Source organism: Mauremys mutica, chromosome 3 (assembly GCF_020497125.1).
Source record: "Mauremys mutica isolate MM-2020 ecotype Southern chromosome 3, ASM2049712v1, whole genome shotgun sequence".
In the NCBI taxonomy this organism is placed as follows: Eukaryota; Metazoa; Chordata; order Testudines; family Geoemydidae; genus Mauremys; species Mauremys mutica.
Window position 1 is genome coordinate 134,541,045 of NC_059074.1, and position 18,777 is coordinate 134,559,821.

At 41.4% G+C, this 18,777-nt stretch overlaps 1 protein-coding gene across 2 annotated transcripts in view; it reads right to left on the reverse strand.

Moving 5' to 3' along the window:
• ERO1B (endoplasmic reticulum oxidoreductase 1 beta) overlaps positions 1–5,233 on the reverse strand; it is a 59,065-nt gene extending 53,832 nt beyond the window's left edge. The window contains exon 1 of one of the 2 annotated variants that reach the window (XM_045011083.1): positions 4,929–5,233. In XM_045011083.1, the coding sequence (XP_044867018.1) occupies positions 4,929–5,030 (102 nt within the window). In that variant the 5' untranslated portion in view covers positions 5,031–5,233. Of the gene's footprint in view, positions 1–3,938; positions 3,969–4,928 lie in introns of those variants that run through there. The other variant, XM_045011084.1, reaches the window with a different exon arrangement.
• Between the last annotated feature and the right edge of the window lie 13,544 nt (positions 5,234–18,777).

Genomic DNA, 18,777 nt, shown 5'->3' on the forward strand with positions numbered 1-18,777 from the left:
ACTATTCATGCTGGGTTGTTGGGGGTTTTATTTACTTATTTATTTTGGGGAGTGGTGGGACTGCATTTCATTGATCTCTGACAATGAAACTAGACTGGTTAGTTCACTTGATAGGTATAGGGCCAAATGCTGCCCTGGCATGAGTTATCACACCTCCAGTAATTTTAATTGAGTTGCATAAATTTATGCCACAACTGAATTTGGTCCATAGCATTTTTCTGCTTCTTATACAGTACTTTTACTTCTGATACTATAAGGAATTTTTGCCTTTGCAGGAAGGGATTTAGACACTTAATTGAAATTTAACAAACAATTTAATGAAAACATTTCTAGTGCTAATAGAGTTGTAAAACTTTTTTTAAACAAGTCTATTTACAAAAATTACACCTACAACACCTCATTAAATATTCCACTTCTTACCTTGGAAAACATGGCAATGTTCAGTTTTATATATATAAAACTGAGGAACATAAGGACATAAGAATGGCCAAACTGGGTCAGACCAAAGGTCCGCCCAGCCCAGTATCCTGTCTACCAACAGTGGCCAATGCCAGGTTCCCCAGAGGGAGTGAACCTAACAGGTAATGATCAAGTGATCTCTCTCCTGCCATTCATCTCCACCCTCTGACAAACAGAGGCTAGGGATACCATTCCTTACCCATCCTGGCTAATAGCCATTAATATTAACCTCCATGAATTTATCTAGTTCTCTTTTAAACCCTGTTATAGTCCTAGCCTTCACAACCTCCTCAGGCAAGGAGTTTCACAGGTTGACTGTGCGCTGTGTGAAGAAGAATCTCCTTTTATTTGTTTTAAACCTGCTGCCCATACACCAGTCATGATTTTATATACCTCTATCATATCTCCCCTTAGGAAGGAGAAGAATGAGAAACTTCTAGATAATGTAACAAGGCACTTAAATTATTAATGCTGATATTAATTTTTCAGATACAACTGTTACATGCATACGTGTTACAGGAAGTGGAAAACAGACCAGCTAACTATAACCACAATGTATGCAATTCTCTCATCACTGTCTTACTAGCAACTATAACATTCAAATTAATTACAAATTGAAAAATACTAGTGTATTACTTTTAATTTTATTAGTATCATACGGATCAAAAGTGACTACCCCACAATCTTGTTTCCAGGAAGTGTATTAAAGTGTCTGTTAAAATGATTTCTATATATATATATGACATCCCATGTAACCGGTAAACTGTTAATTCTCTAACTTGTTTTCCAATATAAGTCAACCTTTTATAAAAATTATGCTTAAACATGATTTAAGTGCCAAGTTACATGCATTTAAAATATGGAATTTATAGAAATCTACATTTGGTATCTTGTGAAACGTACAAGCTCTGCATAGACTACATGAATGCAGTAACACTGTTAGCAGCTTTATACAGACAATTTTAAAGGTGTGCTATCAGGTGGTTGTATTTTAATTGCTTGAACATATTTCCTCATTAGAAAACCAACTGGGATACCTTGTTTTGCTCCTCACAGTTTTACCACTTTGCTGCATACGCAAAATGAGAGAGAGAAAACTAGTAGTCAAAACACTGTAAAGAACTAGGGGATAACAGATATCTAGAATTTGAACTGCTGTTCAAATGTTTTATTTAATGTTTAATATTTTATTACAAATATATAGGGCTGTTGAGCAATTAAAAAAATTAATTGTGATTAATCACGCTATTAAACAGTAATAGAATACCATTTATTTAAATATTTTTGGACGTTTTCTACATTTTCAAATGTATTGATTTCAATTACAACGCAGAATACAAAGTGTACAGTGCTCACTTTATATTTATTATAAATATTTGCTGTAAAAAACAAAAGAAATAGTATTTTTCAATTCACCTAATACAAGTATCGTAGTGCAATCTCTTTATCATGAAAGGTTCAGCAACGAATGTAGAATTATGTACAAAAACAACCCTGCATTCAAAAATAAAACAATGTAAAACTTTAGCGCCTACAAGTCCACTCAGTCCTACTTCTTGTTCAGCCAATTGCTCAGACGAACAAGTTTGTTTACATTTGCAGAAGATAATGCTACCTGCTTCTTGTTTACAATGTCACCTGAAAGTGAGAACAGGCATTTGCATGGCACTTTTGTAGCCGGCATTGCAAGGTATTTATATGCCAGATGAACTAAAGATTCATATGTTCCTTTATGCTTCAACCACCATTCCAGAGGACATGCGTCCATGCTGATGACAGGTTCTGCTCAATAATGATCCAAAGTACGACGTATGTACATTTTCATCAACTGAGACAGATGCCACCAGCAGAAGGCTGATTTTCTTTTTTGGTGATTTGGGTTCCGTAGTTTCCGCATCAGAGTGTTGCTCTTATAAGACTTCTGAAAGCGTGCTCCACACTTTGTCTCTCTCAGATTTTAGAAGGCACTTCAGTTTCTTAAATCTTGGGTCGAGTGCTGTATCTATCTTTAGAAATCTCACACTGGCATCTTCTTATTTTGTCAAATTTGCAGTGAAAGTGTTCCTAAAACGAACATGCGCTGTGTCATGATCCGAGACTGCTATAACATGAAATATATGGCAGAATGCTGGTAAAACAGAGCAGGAGACATACAATTCTCCCCCAAGGAGTTCAATCACAAATTTAATTAACGCATTATTTTTTTAACAAGCATCATCAGCATGGAAGCAGGTCCTCTGGAAAAATGGCCGAAACATGAAGAGGCATATTAAGTTTTAGCACATCTGGCATGTAAATATCTTGCAACGCCAGCTACAACAGTGCCATGTGAATGCCTGTTCTCACTTTCAGGTGACACTGTAATTAAGAAGCAGGCAGCATTATCTCCCATAAACATAAACAAACTTGTTTCTCTTAGCGATTGGCTGAATGAGAAGTAGGCCTGAGTAGACTTATAGGCTGTAAAGTTTTATATTGTTTTGGTTTTGAGTGCAGTTATATAACAAAAAACTACATTTGTAAGTTGCACTTTCATGATAAAGACATTGGACTACAATACTCGTATGAGGTCAACTGAAAAATATTATTTATCATTTTACAAAGCAAATATTTGTAATAAAAATATAAAGTGAGCACTGTACACTTCGTATTCTGTGTTGTAATTGAAATTAATATATTTGAAAATGTAGTAAACATCCAAAAATATGTAATATTTCAATTGGTATTCTATTGTTTAACTGTGCAATTAATCGTGATTTTTAAAATCATAATTAATTTTTTGAGTTAATCAAATGAGTTAACTGTGATTAATTGACAGCCCTACAAATATATAAACCTTGGTTTGAAAAACAATTGATATCCCTCCCAGTTTAAAGATTAAACATACAGCGAAACTTGCATAAAGGTTTGTTAATGACAGCATTAAGAACCACCGGCAAAAAACACACAAAACAAAAAACCCACCAAGCCTGCTTTAAAGACAATTTAATTTGGATATGGACGGATGTATCATTTAATGTGTCCCATTAAATTTCCAACACATTTTCATAGATTCATGGAGTTTAAGGCCAAAAGGAACCATGAGATCATCTACTCTGACCTCCTGTATATCACAGGCCATTAAATTTCACCCAGTTACTCCTGTATTGAGCCCACTAACTCTTTTTTCACTAAAGCATAACTTTCAGAAAGGCATTCAGTGTTAATTCTAATTTGAAGACATCAAGAAGAATTCACGACTTCTCTAGGTAGCTTGTTTCAATGGTTAATCACTCTCACTTAAAAATGTGCACCTTATTTCCACATTGAATTGGTCTGGCTTGAGTGTTTTGTTTCACTTAAATAAAAGGTAATCTATACTGGGCAAGTGATTATTGACAGTCCCTTGGATGGTCACTTACTGTAGGGCAGGTTGCATGGTATGAAAACCTTTAAAATGTAAATATATATTTAAAACAAGCAAAAGAGATGACAAGAACCTGCTTGCTCTGCATGGATGTCAATGATTCCATAGGTTTTCCCTAGTCTCTTTGGCCAAAGCTTCACCTGCCCTCCCATATCACAGCTGCTACCTTAAATATGGCTGTTTCTGATAAATAAAAGTAAAAGACTCTCCACTTCCATAGTATTTTGGCACATGACGCTCTCAGTTTCTGAAAACAATTAAAAAAGAATGGTAAGCATACCCCCGTCTGTACAAGGGGGTAACAAAGCTTAATATTCAACATCAAGAGTGCAGTCAAAGTAACAGAAGACCTGAGTTCTCTTCCGAGCTCTAACTCCCACGTCCTTAAGCACTACCAACAGACCATACTATACCTCCCACAGACTTCCTAAAGAAGTCAGAGGTTTGCTTAAAAACGAATGGCATGATACAACCTATATCTTGTGTAACACTCAGGGATTGTTTAGGATGAAATTTGTACATATGTATATAAAGTACTGCTTCCTGAATTAAGCAACTCCTCTATTTAATGCCTGAATCTTTGTATAAAAATATTATGATAGCCCATAACAGAGAACTTCTCTGTGCATTCATCTTTTCAAAATTTCAGAGAATACCCCAATCATATACCCCCTTGGCACGGTTACAAGTAAGCCACATTAAACATCTGCTCGGCTACTGTTTGCAAATGAAACCAAAATAGCTCCCCAATGAAACCACAGCGCATCTCACTCAGCAAGAGGCAGCGGAAAGAGAGATAAAGTAGAGAACGCTTGGTCCTGCCAACTGCTGACAACCTGCAGTCCCCCTCTTCGGAGCAGCCAGCAGCACCAAACCCAGAGCCCACGAAGCTCTGGGGATCCCTCTCAGGACAGAACACGCTGCACCCATGTGATGTGATGTGAGCCGTTATCCATCCAGCTGCGGACTGGCCGGAGAGGGAAAGCCCGGAACCCCAGCCCGCCCCAGCCCCCGCCGCCGCCGCCGCCGCCGCCACAGCCCCTCGCCGGGCCCCCTCGCTCACCTGGGCCTCCACCGGACTCCAGATGCTGCCCAGCAGCAGGAGACGCACCGCCAGCCCCGTCCCCGCCGCTGTTCTCCGGGCGGCTCCGCGGGCGCTGCTCATGCTGCTCCCCCCTGGCCCCGCCACCCCGGGGGGCCCCTCGCCCCGCTCCGCCGCGCGGCCAAGGGCTCGGCACCGGGCAGGGGATGGACGCGGGCGCAGCGGGACCGGCTGACGCTGTCGGCGCTGCCTCTGCCGGGCACCTGTCAGGAGAGGGCGCCGCGCTCACCTCCGCCCGCCTCAGCCACGCTCCCGTGTGCGCCGCCCGGCCCGGCCCGGCCCCCAGCCTCCTACCTCGCTGCACGGCGGCGGCCACCCAACCGCCGCCGGCCGCGCAAAGCACTCTGGGAATTGGAGTCCAACCGGCCGCACTGCCCAGCCCGGTCTGGGGGCTGGGACTACAGGAGGCGGGCCCCCGAGCGGCGGCCAATCAGAGATAACCACGCGCACCTCCAAAACAAGAGGCGGTGACTTAGTACCTGTCACTGGGAGGGAGAGAGGGGCGGGGCTAGGGCTGCCCAGAGCCTCCTGTCCCGCTTTCTCCCCTGGGGCCCCTGCGCAAGGGGCTAGGGGGCGTCCGGGAGAGTCTTCTGTGACGTCGTCTGCACAGCTGGCCGGCCTCTGGTTCGCGCCTTGCGTGGCCTCTGTGCTCGGCGCCCGGCGCATGGATGGGGGGGGGGGGGGGGAAGCACGTCACTGGCTGTGTCCCATGCCCCAGTCAGTGGGGCTTCCTTCCTGCAGCCCCACAGGAAAATACTCGTTATTTTAAAGGTAGAACATGTGATGGTAACACCCCCCCACAATCAATGGGGAGCTTGGGCAAAAGCCCGGTGCCTGAAACCAACGAAGTGGGTATTCACCCACAAAAGCTCATGCTCCAAAACGTCAGTTAGTCTATAAGGTGCCACAAGACACTTTGCTGCTTTTACAGATCCAGACTAACACCGCTACCCCTCTGATACTTGACAGTTATAATTCCTAATTATAGGAATATAATTGGGGTTTGGGCCGTTATTGCAAACTATAGGAGTGTTTTTAAATAAAAATAGCCATATTTTGACAATTGCAGGAGGCCACTATGGTGACGGCAACACCATCTTGTACTGAGACCATGGGGTGGGTGTGAGGACCCCTGAGTTCTTTGTCCTTTCCTGAAAGCAATTTGTTCCCTGACCTGGGACACTGCACTTAATCCTTCTCTGTCTCTGCCATCTGCAACATGGTTACACAATACAACCTCTATTATACAAGTCTCAATGATCTGCAACTGCTTGTTATTAAAAACAAGTCAGGTTCCCTCATCTACTAATTATACTGAAAATTCCCTTAAGTATCCAGATTTATTCAGTGTCCCTTCCCTGTCATATTTATTAACAGAGCACAGCCTCAGTTACCTACTTTTGCAGATGTGTTGTGCGTTTCAAATAATGAATATTTGCTAATGCCCTTTGACAGCCATAGAGATAAGATGCTCTAGAAATAGAAAGTATATTTAAAGATTAGCTCATTTTATCTTTACTACCACTAAAATGCTGAGAAGTATGTGTTGAAGTTACTTTGAAAGATTTTATATAGGTAAATTTCATTAATTAAAGGTGGCTTTTTTTCTTTCGGATTAAACTTCCCTTTACTTTTTTTCTCATCACATTTTCTTTCACAAGAGGCATTTCTAGAGATGGCAGCATGGTCTCTCCCTTTTAACTAAAGGAAATCTAGGAAGCTGGGGAACATGCTTCAGTCCTGTCAGGTTACTCTCGTGAAAAAGTAGAGAAGCGTTCAGTCATGTCTGTATTACAACCAACTGAAGTTCAAGTCCCTTTCTTGTCTGGCTTGTTTTTCAGAGGTCCAGCAATCCTGGGAACTGCAATAGGAGTGATACCTCTACTGTTATTCTCTTCTTTTCCAAATGCCAAGGAGTTGGCTCAGTAACAACCATTAGTCCCAGGCATTAAGTATATTGCTGTAATTCATTGCCAATGTTTGCAAGAGCTCTTCTTTTTAATGTTCGAAAAGGAGGGTTATATGGATTTCAAGAGCAGTGCTTGCTTCACAGAGATGCTAGACTCTGGTAGCTAAAAAAAATCCTCTCCCACATTCATGAAAAAAGACTTTTTATTCCTTAGAGGTTCTTTACAGAACTACTGTGTTTTGTAAAAATTGGAAAATGGTTCCTTAGTTATATACAAGGTCCTGTGTGCTGTTTCACATTCAATCTAAATTATGTGCAGCAGTGCTAGAATTATGGTTCAATTTTCAATCCCACTCCTAAACTTCCCCCACACCCCTCATCATGATCTTCTTAGTCCCCCAGAATATCCCTTATAGGGATGATCTAAAGCTCATTGAAGTCCGTGCAATCTTTAAAATGATTTCAATGGACTTTGGATCAGGCCAATATTATTTATTTTCATATTAATTCAAATTTGTTTTACATTACCCCCTGAAAAATTTAAATGTGCCACAGATTTTGGTATGGAAAACAACTGCATTGCTGAAGCTATCCTGGGAAAAAGTTTTGACAGATAGGTAGGAGGCATTTGTGAAGGTCACACCAGTGAATACATGGGAGGCAGGGTTTTTTGAGGGGTTTTTTTTGTTTTTTTTTTTAGAGAGAGAGAGGATGCAGTTGCTCTTTTCTTTCTCTTTTAGGTAGCTTCAGTTGAGACCATTAATGTAGGGAACAGAGGGTTCAATAATTCATTCCCCACCTAAGGAAACCTTAACAGCAATTTCTGATCCCATCTCACTCCAGAATCTGCCACTACTTCCTACAGCACAGGATCAGTATATTTACTGAATGTTTCAGCTGAAATGATTAGTGGTAAAATGGTTAATGGTGGCAATTACATTGTCGTACTTAAACTTTAACGTCAACACTCCACTGTACTTAATGAAGACAGTTCACACTTCTTACAGAGCTCTTGTTTCAAGCTGTCTGCAAATTAAAGTGACATCACTGCATCACTTTACATTGTGATCACATTATGAAAGTTTTCTTCACAACTATAAAGGACTGATTTTTTCTTAAATGAAGGCACACATTCAGGAGCACTACAGTAACTCCTTGCTTAACGTTGTAGTTATGTTCCTGAAAAATGCGACTTTAAGCGAAACAATGTTAAGTGCCAATTTCCACATAGGAATTAATGTAAAGGGGGGGGGGGGGTAGGTTCCAGGGAAATTTTTTTCACCAAACAAAAGGCTATATTATAGATATATACACACACAGTATAAGTTTTAAACAAACAATTTAATACTATACATAGCAATGATGATGGTGAAGCTTGGTTGAGGTGGTGGTGTCAGAGGGTGGAATATTTCCCAGGGAATGCCTTAGTGCTGAATGATGAACTAGCACTCAGCTGAGCCCTCAAGGGTTAACACGTTGTTAATGTAGCCTCTCACTCTACAAGGCAGCACAAATGGAGGGAATGGAAACAGCTTGGCTGGCAGAGACACACACTCTGTGTGTGTGAGAGAGAGAGATGCGCATTGCCACTTTAAATACTCTGACAGCTGACCGCACTCTAAGTACATTGCCTTTTTAAGTAGATCAGCAACTGCTAGCAAGCTTCCTCCATCCTGAGCCCTGTCTTGCTGCCCCTGCCCCCTGCTCTAGGGAGATGGGGTAAGCGGGGGACAGGAGCAGGGTGGAGGGGGACACCCTGACATTAGCAACCCTCTCCCACCCTCCCTGCACAGCAAGCAGGAGGCTCCCAAGAGCAGCTCCAAGGCAGAGGGCAGGAGCAGCACATGGCAGTGCAGGGAGGGACAGCTGAACTGCCCAGCAATTGATAGCCTGCCGGGCGGCTGCTGCACAGGAAACTTAGGCGAGTGGGGAGCTAATGGGTGGGGGCTGCCGGTCCACCCTGATTCCAAGCCCCCACCAGCTAGCTGCAACAGGCTGCTCTTTCTGCAAGCGGTGGACAAAGCAGGCAGCTGCCAAACAACGTAATAAGGGAGCATTGCGCAACTTTAAACGAGCATGTTCTCTAATTGATCAGCAACGTAACAACAAAACAACATTAACTGGGACGACTTTAAGTGAGGAGTTACTGCAGGGGTAGGCAAACTATGGCACATGTGCCGAAGGCGGCACGCGAGCTGATTTTCAGTGGCACTCACACTGCCTGGGTCCTGGCCACTGGTCCGGGGGGCTCTGCATTTTAATTTAATTTTAAATGAAGCTTCTTAAACATTTTAAAAACCTTATTTACTTTACATACAACAATAGTTTAGTTATATATTATAGACTTATAAAATGAGACCTTCTAAAAACGTTAAAATGTATTACTGGCACGCGAAACCTTAAATTAGAGTGAATAAATGAAGACTCGGCACACCACTTCTGAAAGGTTGCCGACCCCTGAGTTACTGTATTATGACAAACTTGAAAAGCTCACAATTATGCAACCATTTCCACTGCCACATAATTGCATTATAGATAGGGCTCTGTTTATTTAATAGAAATTAGAGACAAAGTATTTATTGAGTCATTGTTGCTTATTCAGCTGTCACTGCAGATTATTCTACTTCATATAGAGAGAGCTCTGTTTGCCTTTAACTCAGATTGGGCCTAATCCTGCTCACGTTGAAAATCAATGGAAATGTTGCTTTTGACTTCATAACATAAGAACAACCATATTGGGTCAGACCAAGCATCCATCTAGCCCAGCATCTTGTCTGCTGACAGTGGCCGGTGCCAGATACTTCAGAGGGAATGAACAGAACAGGGCAATTTTGAGTGAATCATACCCCATTATCCAGTCCCAGCCAGGGCCGGCTCCAGACCCCAGCACGCCAAGCGCGCGCGTGAGGCGGCATTTTCCCTGGAGGGCGGCAGGCAGGTCCGGCGGACCTTCCGCAGTCATGCCTGCGGGAGGTCCACCGGAGCCGCAGGACAGCGGACCTCCCGCAGGCATGACTGCGGAGGGTGCGCTGGTCCCGTGGCTCGGGTGGACATCCCGCAGGCACGCCTGCGGATACTCCACCGGAGCCGCCGGACCAGTGAACCCTCAGCAGCTGCGGGAGGTCCACTGGAGCCGTGGGACAAGCGGATCCTCCGCAGTCATGCCTGCGGGAGGTCCGCTGGTCCCCCGGCTCCAGTCACCTCCCGCACGCATGACTGCTTGGGGCGGCCAAATTGCTAGAGCCGCCCCTGGTCCCAGCTTATGGCAGTCAGTGTCTTAGGGACACCCAGAGCAGTGGGGTGTGTCCCTGACCATCTTGGCTATTAGCCATTGATGGACCTATCCCCTGTGAATTTATCTAATTCTTTTTAAACCCAGTTGTATTTTTGGCTTTCACAACATCCCCTGGCAATTTGGCTGTGTTGTGTGAAGAAATACTTCATTTTTTTGTTTTAAACATGCTGCCTGTTAATTTTATTTGGTGACCCCTGGTTCTTGTGTTATGTGAAGGGGGTAAATAACACTTCCATATTCACTTTCTCCACACTATTCATGATTTTATAGACTTCTATCATATCCCCCCTCAATTGCACTCAATAATCAAAGTGTGGGCGAACCATGAATTTATATAGTGGCATTATGATATTTACTGTTTATTATCTATCACTTTCCTAATGGTTCCTAACATCTGCTCGTTTTTTTGATTGCCTCTGCACATTGGGCAGATGTTTTCAGAGAACTATCCACAATGACTCCACAATTTATTTCTTGAGTAGTAACAGCTAATTTAGATCCCATCATTTTGTATACGTAGTTGAGATTATGTTTTCAAATATGCATTGTTTTGCATTTATCAGCATTAAATTTCATCTGCCATTTTGATGCCCAGGACCCAGTTTTGTGAGATCCCTTTGTAACTCTTCGCAGTCAGCTTTGGACTTAACTATCTTGAATAATTTTGTATCATCTGTAAATTTTACCATCTCACTGTTCACCCCCTTTTCCAGAGCATTTATGAATATGTGGAATAGCACAGGTTCCAGTACATATCTGCTATTTACCCATTTTGTACACTGACCACATTCCTACCCTTTGTTTCCTATCTTTTAACCAGTTACTGATCCATTAGAGAACCTTTCCTCATATCCCATTACTGCTTACTTTGCTTAAGAGCCTTTGGTGAGGGACCTCTTGTCAAAGCTTTCTGAAAGTCCAAGTACACTATATCCATTGGATCACCCTTGTCCACATGTTTGTTATTCCCTCAAAGAATTCTAATAGATTAGTGAGATGTGACTTCCCTTAACAAAAGCCATGTTGACTTTTCCCCCAACAAATTGTGTTTATCTATGTGTCTGATAATTCTGTTCTTTACTGCAGTTTCAACCAATTTGCCTGGTACTGAAGTTAGGCTTACTAGCCTGTTATTCCCAGGATCGCCTCTAGAGGCATTCTTAAAAATCGATGTTACATTAGCTATCCTCAAGTCATCTGGTACAGAGACTTATTTAAGCAATAGGTTATACACCACACTTAGTAGTTCTGCAATTTCATATCTGAGTTCATTTAGAACTCTTGGGTAAATACTGTCTGGGTCTGGTGACTTATTACTGTTTATTTGTTCCAAAAACCTCTTCTATCAGCGGGACCAGCATCGGGACCTGACTGTGGAAATGTGCAGTAATATTTTTTAGCAAACACTGAGCCAAATTCGTCATTGGTGTAACACGGCTGAAGTCAATGGAATTATACCTGGGCTAAATTTTGCCCAGTATAGCTCTATCTAATCTCACAAACTTTTAAAGAAGTTCCCTACTGTTGCTAACATTGATTCAGCTGCACCAATGTTATTTTCCCAATGGTGGGAAATATTTGAAAAATACCCCGTGTGTAGACAGGGCCTGTGTTTTATAGGTTTTATGAAATGGCTCTAGAGGAAACAGAGTTGTATTGCAAAATGCAAATCAGCCATTGCAGGAAAATTATAAGGCTGGTAATAAAAACAAGGAGTCCTTGTGGCACCTTAGAGACTAACAAATTTATTTGGGCATAAGCTTTTGTGGGCTAGAACCCCCTTCCCGAAAGCTTATGCCCAAATAAATTTGTTAGTCTCTAAGGTGCCACAAGGACTCCTCATTGTTTTTGCTGATACAGACTAACACGCTACCACTCTAAAGGCTGGTAATGTATATTAAACCTGCCTCTTTCAAGGAAAAGTGCAGTGATATTATAATACCTTTCCTGGGGCTGTTACTGGGAAGAGAGGGATAGTCTCATCTTCTGCCTTAATGGTATATAGCATGTTCAGCTGGGTTGGTGGGGATAAGTTCACAATATATTTAATTTTTCAATGTATAGTGTGCTGCTAGGCACAGGAATATAGATATAAAATTTAAAATGAGATAATAATATTACTTTAAAAATGCAAATAATTTTTGGCAAATTATACTTTTCTTACCATCAGCAAGCATGGAAGACTCTGAATGTGTCAGAACACGTACAAATCTGCAATGTTGGTGGGTGGGCCAAAAAATGGGAAATCCACACAGAAGATTTGCATCACTGAACTCTGTGGTGATGGCATTGCTCCCTGTTTTTGTGCATAGGTACATTTTGGGGCAGGGTAGAGAGCAGTGTGGTAGGGCCCATGGATCCATTTTTACATGGATCCATTGGTCAAACCTTCCTTTGCAGTAAGGCAGAAGGGAGGCAAAGCGGCCACTGAAGCTACTGCAACCTTGATGCTTTACAAATAGTGGCTTCACTGACGCTGTGTGGCCAGTTTTTCATTTCCCAGCATATCTCCCCTGCACATAGCTCATATATTCTGACTGTGCACATGACCCAACATTTGGCACTCAGTGTCTGGGTAAGCGTTTGTCACATGCTATCTGTTTTAATTTAGGAATATGTTATTGCACAGCTGTAAAAGATGGCCAGCTTCACATTTCAGCTTAGTAAGTCCCAGCTGATTTGCCAAGTTTGTGAAATGGGTTTCCAGAATCTCACACTGCTGGGTTTGAGAGCCTTCTGACCTTGAACTTTACAGGTTTTTCCTATTTGAACTTCTCATTCCTAAAGTTAGCAAAGTAAACTAGCAGAATCAATACATTACTGATTCCTCTTGCAAACTGGCAGACTCCAGTGGTGGGAACATGTGGGCTGTTGAGTAACAACAGCACATATTCTGATAATATCCCGCTCTCCCCACTGGTATCTGTCTGTTTATAACCACAGCCTATACTAAGGACTGATGGAAAATCACACTGTAAGTCACTTTTTAAAAAGACAGAAATAGCAAAAGACAAAAGAAATGGACAATCATGCAAACAAAGAGGGATGTATGTGGAAAGGTTCTTAAGAACATAAGAATGGCCATACTGGGTCAGAACAAAGGTGCATCTAGCCCAGGATCCTGTCTTCTGACCGTAGTTTCCCCAAAGGTGCCCCCGGGGAAATGAACAGAACAGGTTATCATCAAGTGATCCATCCCGTCACCCATTCTCAGCTTTTGGCAAACAGAGGCTAGAGATACCATCGCTGTGCATCCTGGCTAATAGCCATTGAACCCGGTTATAGTCTTGGCCTTCGCAACATCTTCTGGCAAGGAGTTCCACAGGTTGACTGTGCACTGTGTGAAAAAATACTTCCTTTTAGTTGTTTTAAACCTGATGCCTATTAATTTCATTTGGTGAACCCTAGTTCTTGTGTTATGAGAAGGAGTATATAACACTTCCTTATTTACTTTCTCCACATCAGTCATGATTTTATAGACCTCTATCATACCCTCCCTTAGTTGTCTCTTTTCCAGGCTGAAAAGTCCAAGTCTTATTAATCTCTCCTCATATGGCAGCCGTTCCATACCCCTAATCATTTTTGTTGCCCTTTTCTGAACCTTTTCCAATTCCAATATATCTTTTTTGAGATGGGGCGACCACATCTGCATGCAGTATTCAAGCTGGCGTACCATGGATTTATACAGAGGCAATATGATATTTTCTGTCTTATCTATCCATTTCTTAATGATTCCTAACATTCTGTTTGCTTTTTTGACTGCTGCTGCACGTTGGATGGATGTTTTCAGAGAGCTATCCACAATGACTCCAAGATCTCTTTCTTGAGTGGTAACAGCCAATTTAGACCCCATGATTTTATATGTATAGTTGGGATTATGTTTTCCAATGTACATTACTTTGCCATTTATCAACATTGAATTCCACCTGCCATTTTGTTGCTCAGTCACCCAGTTTTGAGAGATCCTTTTGTAGCTCTTTGCAGTTTGCCTGGAACTTAACTATCTTGAGCAATTTTGTATCATCTGCAAATTTTGCCACCTCACTGTTTACAGCTTTTTCCAGATCATTTATGAATATATTGAATAGGACTGGTCCCAGTACAGACCCCTGGGGGACACCACTATTTACCTCTCTCCATTCTGAAAACTGACCATTTATTCCTACCCTTTGTTTCCTACCTTTTAATCAGTTACCAATCCATGAGAGGACCATCCCTCTTTTCCGATGACAGCTTATTTTGCTTACATTTTCTATTTCTTTCCCCCATTATTAAGTATGTTGCTCAATCTGGTGTTATTAAGACCTGGACCAGGTAGGCTTTGAACTGCATACAAGACAAGGGGTTAGACAAGGAAAGACAAGGAAGTACAAGAAGAAAAAAACAGCACGTATAGAAAAATCACAGAGCTAGATCTTTAGAACAAATATGTGGAAAACAGAGGAAAAAAAATTGAGTGAAGAAAAAGAGGTAAAGAATAACTGAGTACAAAGAGGAATAAAAGAAGAAAACAGATCCACGTGAAAGGGAGAGGGGTGTACAGTTAAATTCTGTGCTCTTATATTTTGTATGTGTTATATTGAATACTGACAAGTGTCACTGTGTGGTGCATAACTGTTGTCCTTGTCCGTAATACTAGACAGTACAGAGACAGAACAAGCTGTGGAAGACTTACTATAGTTACCTTTGGAAGCTTTCATTATTGAACGGATAGGACTCCAGGTGCTAACATGGAAGTACTGGACTAATACTGAGTTAAATCTCAGCAGGAACTGAATTCAAAATTTTTAGACTTAGACACCTAACTCTATGTTTAGACACCTAAATTAAAGTGGTCCAATTTTCAGAAGCATTGAATACACACAATTCGAAATGATGTCAATGGGAGCTGCAGATGGTCAAGACCTCTGAAAATCAGGCCATTTATACGTAGGTGTCTAAGGGTCTGATCCTGCTCTTCTCAAAGTCCATGTTAAAACTTACATTGATTTCAGTGGTGCAGGATCAGGCCCAAAATATGGATTTAGGAGCCTAAGTTTGAACATTTTGATTTTGATATTTTCAGATGCCTGAGCAGATTCAGAGGGAGCTGAATCTAGCTGTTCTGACAGCAAATAAAAGTTTGTGCCATCTCTCTAGCCAGCATGCCTCTCCTCTTAAATATTAGTCATCGTATCACTGTGCTATAACTATCGAAAAGGGATTCTGTCATGGTTGGTAGGACTTATAACACTTGCACAACTGTTTGTCTTCTTATAGGTATTTGCAAAGGGGATATCTCCAAACTCCTCCATCCACAGCAAAACCAGAGGAAGAGGAAAACTCTACAAGGTAACTCAGTTTTCCTTGAATTCTTTGCTTGATTGGAGAAATGTGCTTATTAGGAGAGAGGCATTAATTTTGGAGATCTCACCTCATTCCAACCCTGATGAGCTTAGAGAACCTCAGGTAATGAAAAACCCCTTTCCCTAAAAGACAGAAGCTGTCCTGTACGGATGGCTAGTGCTTGGCTGGGTCCTCCTGAATTGGCTCAATAGCAGCCATGGCGGGACCTAGAAGAAGGCAATAGCACCACAATGTATTACCTCTCAACCTGATTTCTGAGTGGAAATCTAGGGGCAGAGAACAGCACTTCCCTTGTTCAATTCTCTGGCACCCTGCCTATGGAGGGACAGCCACACAGGAAAAGGGAACTGGGACAGTACCATATAGGTGACACTCCTAGCCCACACAGAAAATGGGAGATCTATTCTGAGATCTACCTAAAATGATCTAACTACATGTAATTGCTAGTATTTGTCTCCATTTTCTAAAAATATTTTTTGTCATAGCATTCCTAGCAACCCTATAATAATATACTGTAGACATGCGAACACTCAGTAAAAAAAATTTTAGCCTTTCCAAAATTCAGAAACATTTTGTACATTTTCAGGGAACAAGTCTAGCAAGATACAGAAGCTGCCAACATTTGAAAGCTATAGAGGGACACTTGGGAGAAAAAACAGGAACATAACTTTTAACTCTGTTGAAATACATTAAACTTAGAGAGTTTAGGGGAAAGAGAGTGGAGAAATAGTAAATATTTTGTAAAACAAGGAATAACTTTCCTAAATAAGGATAGTTGGAATATGGGAAGCAACTAGAACAACGAACTATTATTTATAAAACTGATTTCTGAAATACTAGCTTAATCTTGCCAGCCTGGGTTAGTAGCATAAAGTCCCAGGGAGGGAAATAACATGTTTCACTGAATAAGTTACAATGGGGATGAGGTTTATGTTCTGGTAGTGGGGAGCTGTTGCTTATTTCCTTGGCAGGAGGTCTTGGGTGACAAGTATGAGGTGAAGCTTATAGTCATTCATGTAGAGGTCCAGAATAGCACTTTGTTGAACAAGAACATACTGTGTGGGGGATAAAAAGGATGACATTGACAGCCTTTATTCAGAAGACGGACAATTCTTTCTTAAACAAGGGGTATTGTTAGATCAGAAGTCTGTGTGATTTATCAGATTAATTACAGATGTTTACAACCTCACCCTCTGTGCTCAAGGATTATTTTTGACCATTTACTTTTTGAAATGGTTGTAGCTACTTTGGGGCCTGATTCTATGAAGTCCAGAATACTTGCAAGGTGCAGATCAGTTTAATTGAGTTCAGCACCTTTCAGGATCAGGCCTACTGCGGATGAAAATTGTATTCAAGTATATTGTCCTGATTAGATAAATGACTGCATTGTTTAAGAAAGTTTAATTGTTTTAATGCAATCTAACTTCTGGTGTTTACTTGTTACCATACAATCAAATTTATAGTCTTGCCACAATAATTGACGGTTCTGTTGATTTGTTAATAAAATAACAACTGGTGATTTATATTTCTATCATTAAATTAAGATAAAAGACTGGAAAGTTAACCACTAAATTGATTTACACAGCTAATAGTGTGTACCAGATTACTATATCACATTGCTGAATCCTTCATTTAGGTCCAGGGAACAAGTACCTGTTTTGTTCCTGCTAACCTAAATGTTGAGATGGGTTCGTTGACCAGAATATTGACCTTTTTCTGTGACTACAGTACTTTAGTTTAAAAAGTGTTCAATTAATTTTTAAATAAAGTGATCAAGAGTTCTTTGTCAAATTTAAGAATTCTTCCACTTGAGATTCAACTTTGAGAAACTGAAGTGACTTGCAGAAACAGCCTTATTAGTATGTTATTAATAGTGTTAACCACTTTTCAGGGCTAGCCAGTTTTATTTCACTTCCAAACTATGGAAGATATTAGGAGGTGAAGTGTGAGATAGTAAATAGCACTAAGCCTCAAACCTGGGGCAGCACCCAGTAAAAATGGTAATTTCTGTAGTTTACAGCATTGTCACAGTGGTATAAAATTTTTATTAAAGCTAATGTTAAAAAAAATTATATAATACCAGGGGCGGCTCTAGCTTTTTTGCCTCCCCAAGCACGGCAGGCAGGCTGCCTTCGGCGGCTTGCCTGCGGGAGGTCCCCGGTCCCACGGATTCGGTGGCATGCCTGCAGGAGGTCCACTAGTCCCGCGGCTTTGGCGTACCCACCACTGAAGCCGCGGGACTGGCAGATGTCCCGTAGGCAAGCTGCCGAAGGCTGCCTGACTGCTGCCTTTGCAGGAACCGGCAAGGAGCCTCCCACGGCTTGCCGCCCCAGGCACGCGCTTGGAGTGCTGGTGCCTGGAGCTGCCGCTATGTAATACATAGGTTGGGAAAAGAGTGTCTGTACATCTGGGTATAGTGCTTAGATTATCCACAAATATAAAGTTAGTTTTTAAAAGTCATATGATACATAGAGTACATAATCAGCAATAACCCAAATGTAGGTGATTTAACAAATTGTACAGAGATTTGGTTGTGGAAAGCAAAGTATATCAATGAGTGGAGACTGTCCCTCAGTAACTGAGAATTAGGTTGGTTGTCCATTTAGAAAATACAATCATCACAATGGTATATTACAATAGTATGCCATCTTTTACATATTGAAGGAACCAAGGTACACACTGATATATATATACAAATATTTAATATATATCCAGTGTAGGCATATTTGTTTTTTTAACTGCAGCCACCTCTGGGGTAGAATTTGCAGCCTTTGAACAGTGCACAACAACACTACACAACCATGTCTTCATCCACAACATGGCATTCCTGTTGCTGAGGCATAAGCTTAGCAAGCCTAGAATCCAGAAAATTCTTAGCTACAGTATATCCTTGTCTACCACTGACAATTGTAGGGGAGACTCCCACTGTTGATCTAGCACTGGTGCAGATCTGTGAAGAAACAAGTTTTCTTTTCTTTCCAGATCCTTAGCTTGATTACTAGGTCAGAAAAAAGTTCGTACTTCAAAAGAAATTCTTCCCAGATGAGGATGTAGAGTCAGCAATTTTATTGCTGACTAAGCTCTGGTTAAATAAGGGAAAGCCACCATTTTCTGGGAGTACTTGTCAATAGTTAAATTACATGGGAACCATCAAAGCCAATCAGTAGTATGAGGAATCTGATGAAGAGACTCAAATTACATGGCTCAAGCAAACACTTTTCCTTTGCTTGTTACACAAGTGATGCCAATGATAGGGATTT